Raw genomic sequence first — 12,363 nt, forward strand, 5'->3', positions numbered from 1 at the left:
AAGTGTGTTTGGCCAAGAAACTAAAGCCCAGATCGCCCCCATCTATGTCAGAGTGTGTAAGTGTGTGGGTAGTAGTAGTATAACAACTAGTAAGTAAAGTGAGGATTTGATGAATATTCCTCCCATTTTTTATGACCTGGTGACAAAATGAATAGTTTTAGGTGAGACACTGGCATTGCATCAGAAAGGCCTTGACATTTCTGGCAAGTAGAAACTGTCACTGGACTTCCTTTTTCATTTTTCTTCTTCATTTTTGTGCTGTTGTATTGCTATGAAGTTGACAATCTTAATCCAAAAAGGACCTTTCACAACATGAAATGGTTCTAAATGTGATAGCTAATTTGATTTTGTAATATCTAATTTGAGAGGTATAGATATTGAGTTATTTATTGTAGTCTTAATTTATGGATGTAGTCAGAGTGGAAAGTTAACATAAGCATGTCCATTACCACAGGATTCTGTTTTGATGGGTCTTTATTATCAAAGTGATATATTGACTGTGAACTGAGCAATTGACTTCAGCTCAGCACACAAAGAAACGCATGGGAGGTATACAGATAAATGGATAAAGATACTGGATATAGGGCAGCACAGTGGCTTGGTGGTTAGCTGATGCCTCCCAGCGAGAAGGTCCAGGTTTGAGTCCAGCTCGGGCCTTTCTGGGTGGAGCTTGTATGTTCTCCCTGTGTCCGCGTGGGTTCTCTGCGGGTACTCCAGCTTCCTCCCACCTCCAAAGACATGCTTGTTGACTAATTGGTTATTGGCATTTGGTGACTCTAAATTGACCCTAGGTGTGAGTGTTTGTCTATGTGTTAGCCCTGCGTTAGGTTGGCGACCTGTCCAGGGTGTACCCCGCCTTCGCCTGATGCCAGCTGGGATAGGCTCCAGCAACCCCCGCGACCCTAGTGAGGGATTTAGCGGTATGGAAGATGAGATGAGATGAGATGAGATGAGATACTGGATATAGATATATAGATTATACATGTCATAGGATATGGGAGATGGAGTAATATTATCCTATCCTCTCTGCCCATCTATGTATTTTTCAAAGCATGGGTACACTAATAATATTACATATTGATAATATTGTAATATTACATATTGTAAGATGTAGTAATAATATTATTAATAATAATAATAATATTTAGTGTACCCATGCTTTGAAAAATACATATTTTATTTTATTTTTCTTTCTTCTCGTTGCTGCTCTCACACAATATTCAAACTGAGGATTTCTTAATGACATTACTGTTGAGAATCAGTTCATCTGCTTAAGGCCAGCCAGGTAGAGAGAGAGAAGAGAACAGCAGGAGAAACAAGATAAACATACATCTTTCAAAGATGCATACATCTGACTTAAGCAAACATGTAGAATTTGATGTGAACCAGATGCAACCAGTGGATTGCTCCTTCCTACGTGCAGGACTAATAGACTCGGGAACTTCTTTGTTCTTCAAGCCATCAGGTATACTCCTCACTCGGGGAGGACAGAGGACAGAAGGGAAGGAGTATGGTAGTCACCCACCCACTGTACAATATTTGATACTTGATATTTGTTATTTGTAATTTAATTTGTTAAGCGATTATTGTATATTGTACATTGCCTATTCTATTTCTTATTAATTCTTGTATATAGCTGCTGGAAATATAATTTCCTGGAGGGAGTCATCCCAAAAGGATCAATAAAGTTGAGTCTAAGTCTGAACAACAAAAGAATAGTTTTTATTAAAATGTATGCTGAGTTCAATAAATCTATTATTTTGCTAGCATTTTATGTCATGGGAATGCATTGGTAAGGGGCCCCATGGTTGTGATGCATTTTACCCCTTTTGTTGGCACAGGGTGTGTGCAAGTGTGTTAAACAAATATTGGTTTTTGATAGCTTGACCAATTGCTTGAATCTTTCATTTCATTCCTCACAATCAGTGCAGTTATGTTTTATTTCATCACTGACTTAGAGCAGCAAGGGGGATATCTCATCGAGAACCTGAGGAAACATCCAGAGCAATCCTCAGTCCCACTGTGTGTGAATTATTTTCCATTATACCACTGCATTTTTAAAAGAACAATAAAGTCACAGAAAAAAGAAGTGGATTTATGTATCCAATGGCATCATCATTTCTTGCGGAAAACAAACATTGGTTTAATACGTCATAAAGATTTGGCCATTTATTTTATTTATTTTTATTTATTTATTTACTTTATTTTGCCATTGACCGAAGGACCATTAGTGATGTTACACTTTAAGACACTTCTTTAAAGCCTTCACATCTCAGACCCTGTGGCTAAATCTATCCGTTATACACAGTTTATGTTTGAAACTTTCTGAATCTGCAACCTGTATATTGTTATATGAATGAAGACGTGTCACATGCTCTTACTCTTTGAAAATGATTAAATAAATCTGAATATTTACGAACAAAAAAAAATATCCCAAAGCACTAATGCAGGCATATGAGACAGTAGACAGCGAAGCAGGACTTTCTTTATTGCTTGCCTTTGGATAGACACAACTTAAGTAGTAGGTTTTGTTTTCATGTTCGATATATTACAAATCAAGTATTGGGATGAGCACTTGTGATAGACATGTTTTCTGGAAGTCACTGATGTAAGAGGCTTGTCATTGTAACTCATGAAGTTGCAGCAAGATATGTGACACAGGTCCTTTTGAAGTTGTTTTCAGCTCCAAACATGTGGCGCGACTATGACATGTTTCCATGGGGAGCATAATGTTCATGTGTATGAGTATAAGTGTGCCATTAGCCTTATATAATTTAACAGAAGGTAAAAAACATGACTGCTTGACTGTGCCATTATCATTAGCATCATTTACACACTATGTAGAGCATAGCTCACTAACAGTAAAAGATTCCAAGTTAGACCATGAAAAATCACTTTCATTATCATATTATGTCAGCATGCAAAGAACATACTGTAATTCCACATCAGCAGTGATTGTGGCCTAAAAATTAGATGCAATGAATCATCATTACCATCAAACTAATTAGTTTACACATGGCTTAACCCTGGTCCACAAAGAAAAGTTACAGAAAATGAACTGTCATGCACATTCAGTTGTATAAAGCAACACAGTGGTACAGCTTTGTTATGAGCTCTGATTACATTTTAAGTATATAATAAATACCCAAGAAGTGTTTTTCTGAGAATCAGAAGCCTTCACACTTTCAATTGCAACAACATAGTAGTTGAAGTTTGACTTAACTATCTCTATCTATGACTTTAACTTTCACTGGTTGGCTATGCAAAATTTTAGTAAAAGAATTACTGAAAATGCATACTAACTAGGAAACTAGGATAGACTGAGATGTCAGAGTATGTAAAGCCATAGGCCCACACAATAATGTCCCATCGAGGCATAGTAAAAGTGACACATTGCAGCAATAGATGATTTTGCTAATTGGAGCACCTTTGTCCAGAGGAAAGCAACTAATCAGCCTCATCCCAAGGTACGATGATTGTTTTCAGAATTACAAATGCTGTGCTCTCAGTGGCACATGCTGTGAGAGCAGCGGAGAGCCAGTTCTCATCTTCTTCCTTCGGCCTGTCTGCAGCACAGTTTGACTTCAGCACCGTGGACAGAGTCGCTCTCTATGGTATGGTGGGTAAACTGAACACTAGGAGAGTTTAAACAAACTGGATGCTGGCTTGTTTGGATGCATTCTGAATATGCCTAAACCCATTGCATGTACTGTATATCTTATTGTGTTTTCCATACTAGCTCATTTATACAGGTTAATACCCTCTACACACTGATCCATTCAAGCACATTTCTAGTTAAAATTAAATTAAATTAAATTAGGAGACAGCCATTCTCATCTGTTATGAATGGAGAACTGGGACAATTTTAAGTACATGAAGATTCTGATTTCACAGGAATGTGTAGGCTTGTGATAAATGTCAGAAATTTTCCCAACCACACTATTAAATTTACTCACATGCTCTGCAGCCAACCGGGAAACCCGTTCAGTGATGGACAGAGCGCCTCTTTCATTGGGACATGCCGTGAAGCATCCCTTTCGTTTTGCCATCTGGAAAAATGAAACTGTGCTCTCCACCGTGTAACTACGCGATCCTCGACCGTCTGTCAGTTCTGCCGACCTGCTACCGGCAGGCTTGATTAAACGATTTTGAATAAGATTCGGCTATAACGCACTCCAACAGAATGTACTATGATTTCCCTTTTCCACCGTTTTATTATCGTATTCTAAGCTCCTCAGAACATGTCATTACTTCGATCTTTTATCAGTGCATCGTTGAATGATCGCGCGGTCTGTCTCCTGAGTGTGTGTTTGTTTTTCCTTTTTGTGACCAGATGTCTGCGCTCATGAGGTCGTGACGTTAAAATAATGACATTTTTAGCAGGTCCCCAGGGCGTCCCTCATCTGAAGGCGGCCTGAGGTTTTCCTCTGTCAGCTGACCTCAAGGTTGGCGCCTTGGTGGGGGATCATAGTCTCCTCTGACAGTAGAGTGCATAGGAATGGATTGGCCTTGTAATGCAATTACAGTAGTTATGCGCAAGCACAAGGTCTCTGTCGCGTCTCATCTACTTTTCCACGTGGAACATATTGCAATCTTAATTCCCTGCAATTACAAACACGTATTTTACACAAATATTTGTCGGTGACCGATAAAATATGATTCGGGTAAATGCTGTCAAGCAACTACAAGTGTGTGCGCAAACACACATGCACACGAGCCAGCCAAGCCTTATCAATTGACAGTGTTACATCACATTAAAGAGTACTATGGGAAGTAGAAGTGCGAGTTGTAAAAGAGGAGAAAGAAAGAAAGAAAGAAAGAAAGAAAGAAAGAAAGAAAGAAAGAAAGAAAGAAAGAAAGGGGAGGGTGTGCGGGGGAGAGAGCAAGAGAGAGAGAGGGAGAGAGAGAGAGAGAGAGAGAGAGAGACGGGCGCGCATGTCCAGTTCTTCCATGCAGACTGTTCACCCAGCTCGCACATCATTCTAGCGAGTTTCCCCCACTCTTTCTCTCTCCCCGTCTTTACATGTGCACCGGACACACAGCTCTCTCCCAAGCGGACACTGCAGGGGAAGAAATCACCGAACCCATCATGGAATAGGAATACCACTGTGGAAAAACGGGGGATAAAACCTCTTTCCATCTTTCTTCCTTTCTCTTTTCCTGGCTCATTTTCTCTCTTTCGCATATCCCCACTCTCTCGATGTCTCTCAACAGTTTCTGAAGGGATCGAAGGAAAGAAAAAAAATGAGGATTGATATTTTTTATTGGCACTTTCTCGGGGTGTATTCCGCCCTTTGGGGACTGGCGACAGGGGCTTTCCCCAGCTCAGTGCAGATAGGTGAGTTGGAGGATTACCGTTTTTACGCACGGACAACCACACTGATCTGACACACTACGCCGAGTATTAGTGGATGTTTAGCGGTCAGCATTCACCGTGAAAAAAAAGGGGGCGGGGGGGGGTTAAATGCAAGAAATCCACTCAAGAATGAACGCATGCAAGAACACACAACTGTAGAAACATTTTCTCTGCGGCGCATCCTTTTGTACTTGCTTCTTAAATACAAGATATTCCGCTTTCTGTTTACACCGTTTTTTGTCTCTACTTTCATCGGATTTGAATGTATTTTAAAAGCTGTGCTTGGCTCATGAATGTTTTAGAGAGGTTTGTTCTCTTCTAGTTTTCTTCAATGTTTAGACACTGCAGTATACCCCCCCCCCCCCCCCCCCCCGCCCCTTCCGCCGTTCGTTCTCTCTCTCCTTCTGTTTCTCTCTAACTCTCTCTCTTTGCCCTTTTGCAGTTACCCCATGGTAGTGCTAGATAAATCTGCCTTTCAACCAGCCTAACACATCACAGATAAAGTCATAGATAAAGTAACAAAATCTGGATAATCACTGGTCTACTCAACCATGTGGACCATACATGCATGGAATCCCTTCATCCCCCCTCTCTTAAACACAAGTAGGCATGTGTGAGTGTCATAATGAATGCACTGCATCAGTCATTGTGGGGGGCAGCTGGGAGGTCCTATAATGCGATTCGGCTTCTTGACTCTGTCTCCCTACAGCTGCCAATAAACTTAATGCGCTAAACATTTTCTGCTTGGCACAAACACATATCTGCACCACTCTTCAAACAAGCATGCATGTACATGGTGCACTTGCAGTTAAGAATGCACATGGTTTGTATGGCATTCAGTTGCATGTATACACACATCTGCACAGGCAAGAAAACATACACAGAGTGAACACGCTTGCAGGCACACATACGTATGTGATCACGCAGAAGCACACATGTGCACCCTCTCCTTCCCTCTGACATTCTCTAACACTCACATACAGGACCATTCACTTGGGTCTCATGTTCACTTGAGGATTGATTTGCATATCTCTGCATTGCACACAAGGGAAATGTCAATGGAAGCACTGAGTGACACACTGTGTGTGTGTGTGTGTGTGTGTGTGTGTGTGTGAGAGAGAGAGAGAGAGAGAGAGAGAGAGAGAGACTGATAGGTGAAATTTTGTTTAAGACTGGTGCAATACCAAGTCATGTTGGGACATATCTCCTCATCTAGTTTATGTGTATGAATGTGTGAACTGTAAGATGAATTCTACCTTAAAACGGAAAGCAAATTTTTAATCGTAAACAAGAAACATTCTGGTGATATAAAAAATTCTCAGCAGTTTTGGTAATTTACCCGTCAGTGCATAATAGTTTGTGAGAGTTGCACATGCCCCACATGTAGTCTACTCCAGCTGTCAAAGCTGTGTGTGTGTTTATATGTGTGTCTTAACATAAGGCTTTACTAAGATGTTTTCTAAGAGAAAAAAAGTTACCCTTGATAAAATCCAAAACTTTCAGGGTGAACGAGACACATGCAGACCCACATGCAGACATACACATAGTTAACCTGTAGACCTGTAGTGATGATTGCTTCAGTCAATATGTGCTCATCCACCCGACTCCTGTGCCATCTTTTCACCCTCCCTCCTTTATTCCAAATTTCCAAAGCAATGTCAAGCCTTCTCAGTCTGCCAGTGTGATCCAGTTAAGTTGAACTGACTCTGACCTTAAGTCTCATCAGTTACTTTCAGCTCATGAAGTATGGGTTAGATTAGCATAACAAAAATAATAATGCTATGCTACAGTAATTAAAAAGGTCTATTCTGTTGATACAATGATCAAAACTTTGCACAAAACAATTACATTTTATACTTCCTCGCCGATTACATTTTCATGGTACCTTTTGATTGTTCAGACACAAAAGGATTGGCTGCAGGCTTGGAGAACTTCAAAATGCATGTTTGTGTGCTTCTTGAATTTCTGGATCTTTTGTTTCCTTGTGCAGAGTTAGAAGGCTGTTTTCATATTTATCCTGTAAAGAAAACTTCTCCACACTCACTTCTTTTTAATATGAGAGATCCCTCTGTGGGTCACACATATTTGAAAAAGATCAGTGCCTAATGAGTTGTTTTTTTTTGGGGGGGGGGGTTACTGATCTGTCAGTCTTTGTCATTTTTTATCTTTCTCGTCTTTCTCTTGTCTTCTTACATATTTTCAATTTTCTATCAATCCTACTTGACCATTTTGCTCCCACCCCCCTCCCCCCATAGGTGTATGGTCTCACTCAGAGGATGCCCCATGCCCCTCCTTTATTTTATTGACACTATTTGATCTGGCCTCCCTCCTCTGTTTTCTTTGATATCCTCTCTGACTCATTATCTCTGCGACAGCTTTCTTGTCAGTTTAGTTGTTTCTCTTTTCTCTTTGTCTCCTCTCTCTTCCTCCTCTCTGTCCTTCTCAGATTTCATCAATGAAATGTGCAGTGTGAGCATCCACAAGTGTGCGCTTCTGTTTGTGTGTGTGTGTGTAGACAGAGAGGGAGGATGCGCTGAAAGACAAATTACCTTTTATAACCAAGCTAATGAAGATCTTGGCTTTCTTCTCTGTCTCCTCTTTTGTTTTTCTCTATCCTCTTCATCTATCTTTCTTTCCCCACATTACTCACCTTCTTCCCATCTCTCACCACTTCTCTCATCACATCATCACCCCTCACCCTCACCCCCTTGCTCTACAATAATGCACTTCCTCTCCCCTCCATCATGTTCCTCTCCTTCTTTGCCTCTCTCTTTTTACCTTTCTCTAGGTGGATTGTTCATTAGGAATACTGATCAGGAGTATACAGCATTTCGACTTGCCATCTTCCTTCACAATACCAGCCCTAATGCTACGGAAGCCCCCTTTAATCTGGTTCCACATGTCGACAATATAGAGACCGCCAACAGCTTCGCAGTCACCAATGCATGTAAGTGTTTTAATGTGTGTGTGAACAAAAACGAGGTTGAAACAAATGCATTTCAGTTTTTGTTTGGTTGTTTCTTTTTCTTTCTTGGACTCTCTCCAGGTTTAGTTTTCATTCTCTTTGCTTGTTGTCTCCTTACTGTTGCATACAGATTGGTTTAATTAGGTAACTTAAGTTTTTAAAGGCTCAGACCTTATTGCTTTGGGAGACAGAGTAAAGCAGCAATGCGGCCTTTGGTGGATGTTGGTGGACAAAATGGCAAATTGCCATTTTAGACACTGTAAAGTACAATTTAACAATCAAGAGTCCATATACACCTTATAATGTCAATTATGACCCAGACTGTTACTTTTGTACTCCCATATATTCACATGCTTCCTCCCATCTGTAAAAAGATAACATTTCCACATCACAAAATATTGTAGAATAGTTTCAGGTCATGTTTAAAATGTGTCCTTTGTGTTCAGAACAGTATAGAACAGTTGGTATGTGTGTCCTCTCTGATCTTTTGAAGGATGACAGCTAATCTTTCACCATCCCTGTCTGCTCTCTCTGAGCTGTGATCTAATCCATCAAACTCCCCCTCGACCTGGAAGCCTGAGACAAGGGGTTTGTATGGACAAGTCAGTGGTAACAAGGCTATGTTGGCAGCCAGATGCTGATATGCTACAGGTGTGTGTATTTCAGAACAAAGAACAATCCCTGGTAATCTTCCATTTTAGAAGATAGATTTTAGATTAACCAAATCTACAGATTTGATAACATTACAGGTCATATAGCATCATAACACTAAATATTATTGATGTGATTATTGTGCTGTTCCTTCTTGGTGATTTTCTTTTCTCATTTCTTTCTCCTTGTACTGGAGTTTTGTTGGAGCTGTCTGTGCATGTGTTCGAGTTAATGGACATTTGGTTGTTTGCTTTGTGACATCTGCTTAGTTATACTGGTTTATTCCTGTATAATCTAAAAGCCTACATTGCAGTGTGGTGTGGGCCTTCTGCATATTTATGGCTTATGGGTGTCTGTGTGTTCTGGTAGAAAACTGTTTATATGGACAATAACATAATGTGCTAAACCATCAATTACAATATACTTTTTTGATATTCACAAATGGGTTGTGTCTGCTGTGTCATATCTTCCAGAAATATGAGATAAAATGTATTGCTTTGCAGCTTTACACACAACACTGATTTCATTCAACAGACAATTCAACTGTGCTGCCCTCATCCATTCAGGCTTTATTGTGAACAACCTATTGCTTTGCTTTCTTCATATTTCTGTCCTTCTCAAAAACCTTTTGCATCATCTGATGCATACCCCACCATAGGGTCGCTGTCTTCTATATCAGTACATGAGAAGAGCTAAATGTTCCATTCATAGTCTGTTCAGTTTGTAATGCTTAGTTTAGTCTATAAGTAAGTTAAATGGATGTTTCTGATCTTTGGTGAAACAAAAAAGTAGAGTTGTGGGACTGAGCTTTAGTAAATACTATGTGTTGAATGATTAAACAGAAGGCCTATGACATTCTGTTTGCAAGACGTGCAGGTGCATACTGAAGGTGTGAATACAGGAGAATGTTCAATTTCCCTCAAGGCTATCATACCATATCTCATCCTCTAGTTAACACAATCCAGTTACCCATCAATCTTATTTTAGATTTTCTTATTTATTTATTTGTATGATTGCAGTGTAACATTTTGTCTCCTTATCTCATTAAGCTTTAACAAATCGACCACTGGGGCTGCTAACTAGGCACGGCAGAGAAAATCAATACAGTATTATACAACAATATAGGGCTTCATTTCACAATATTATATTGTGAACAAAGATACATTTCTCAGAGGGGTGCTTCAATGTCTGAAAGGTTTAAATGAGCATTTGGCAATTGATTTATGCAGTGTTACACATGAATAAAATATATTTAAAATTTAACATCCCTCAATGCTCTTATTATAGGATTTAACTGCAGCCAAAGGCAAGACACATAATGTCATAAATCAGAATGTTGAAATGCAATCTCCAGGTTTGTCTCCTAACAACTATATTATAGACACACATGAATTAATAGATTAGTTAATACAACTTACAAAGATTGGAAAATAAATAGTCCCTCCACTACCTCCATCCCACAAATATTATGATACGCTACATCTATTCCTGTTTACGGTGTGAGTGGTGAGGTACACAATGAGTCTGTGGCTTTCTTTTAATGTAAGGGGAGGAGTATACAACAATGTGGCATGTGTTTTATATTCCAGATGTATGCATTGAAGCTGGACTAAGGTCTGTTATAGTGAACTCAGTCTGTAGTATCCATCCTGTTTCTGCTATTTAAACTTAAATATCAATGACTGACTTCAGTTAGTTTCAAATATGCAGCCAAACAGTGGTAAAACTCTACTGTAATTTGCACCGGTTATCCTGCAGTAAACAACATACTATATGAAATGCAAAATGTTACACCTGGAGAGAAAAAAAATGTCTAAAATTACACATAGAGGCAAACATTGAGAATATATATTTTCAACATACAATGTCACAGTCAAGAAAAAGATAGCTTTGGATACTTCAAGATGAAAGAAAAAAAGAGAGGCATATGGAGGGTGGGGATGGAGAACTGAGACTAAGACAAAGAAACAGAGAAAGAGAGTGAGAGAATCAGGACACACGCTTGTAAGTGTGGGAAATAGAATGATATGGGGCGTGGTTTAGTTCCTAAACTGAAATTATATTAACTTCATTAGGAGGAAAAAGCCACTGAATTTTTAAATCAACTGAAAACTATTTAAATTTGACAAGAAAAACATAAAAGAACTTAAATGACTAATGTTGTCAATCAATCACCAGGGAGTATGACATCAATGCCTCTAACCTTTTAGCTACCTAGTACCTTTAGATGAAGAGTCAGAGACTCACTTATGTCAACTGGGTTTATTCTTCAGATACCATTGATATGATTGGTGATAAAGTCTTGGCAAAATGATAGTCTCATATTAATAAACCACATTGTTGCAGTGCCTGACATGTTCCTTCGCTGCCAGAAGCTGTTTATTTTCAGTAAATCCCACATATGAGTAATCAACTAAGGCTGGAAATAGGCACGAGATTTCTCTCCAATTTGAGAAAAGTTTACTTAAAGCAACAGTGTCTGTTTGAGGAAATACGACCCGAGCGCCCCATGTTAGGGGGACTAGGTAAGATACGTGCGCTACAGACAATCTAAACGCATGACAGCATGAACCATTTCTGAATATACACCAAATACACCAAAATGACAGGGAGAAACTCATCTAAAAGCCTCTGTCAGGCATTGCCACCTGCTGATTACAATGATGTCTGTCTCTTCACTGTGTGGCAAAAACTCAGAGAGTTAGAATCCAAAGAGTCACGAAAATAACATTCACAAAATCATAAAGTATGTCCTCCCTTTGCTGTTTTGTGATCAAAAGTTATATTCCAACTCCAAATAGCTCCTAATGGCTTCCCCTATGACTCTGCGGCAGTTTGAAATGAATCAGGAAGCTCCCATTTGTTTACATGAAAAGGAACATTTCTAGGTAGGGTGTAGGGTTCTGAAAATATGCAATGTTTGTGTTTACTTCGCTCTGGATCCTCATTGGTGGTTGCAAAGGTAAATTTGGGCATGGCTTTCTCTTGACTCTGTTTGGTCGATAGAGGTGTCAATCATTAAAATTCACCAATTGGTTGTTGATATGATCTCCTTTTAAAGGCCTCCTTTTACACACAGTCTGGGTGAATGAGTGAAAACTGTTGTATTTGTATTTAGTGATATATCAGTGAAACAAAACTAGTTTTTCAGACTGGTGCCCGAGAAATGTGACAAAAGGCATAATTGGGGGTTCTGCCTGGAAATACCTGGGCTAAAACTTTTCCAAAATTGTTCAGCTTCACCTTTTTACCATCTACTTTTGCACAGTTACTCTTCAGATTTTGCATTACTAATTCATATTTGAATTGGGAATTGATTCTACATATCAGGGGTGGTTTTTACTCTAAATAATACATAATTTATATTTTCTGCTTTGTTCCACATGAATTT

At 39.3% G+C, this 12,363-nt stretch overlaps 1 protein-coding gene across 6 annotated transcripts in view; it reads left to right on the forward strand.

Annotated features, from left to right (window-relative positions):
* Window positions 1-4,971: 4,971 nt before the first annotated feature.
* The window catches only part of gria4a (glutamate receptor, ionotropic, AMPA 4a), a 127,811-nt gene continuing 120,419 nt past the window's right edge, over window positions 4,972-12,363 (forward strand). For 3 of the 6 annotated variants that reach the window (XM_047593476.1, XM_047593478.1, XM_047593479.1), the window contains exons 1-2: window positions 4,972-5,338; window positions 8,145-8,303. In XM_047593476.1, coding sequence (XP_047449432.1) covers window positions 5,245-5,338; window positions 8,145-8,303 — 253 coding nt within the window. In that variant the 5' untranslated portion in view covers window positions 4,972-5,244. The remainder of the gene's footprint in view (window positions 5,339-8,144; window positions 8,304-12,363) is intronic. The other 3 variants (XM_047593474.1, XM_047593475.1, XM_047593477.1) reach the window with 1 other exon arrangement.

The sequence above is a fragment of the Mugil cephalus genome, chromosome 9, assembly GCF_022458985.1.
Source record: "Mugil cephalus isolate CIBA_MC_2020 chromosome 9, CIBA_Mcephalus_1.1, whole genome shotgun sequence".
Taxonomy (NCBI): domain Eukaryota; kingdom Metazoa; phylum Chordata; class Actinopteri; order Mugiliformes; family Mugilidae; genus Mugil; species Mugil cephalus.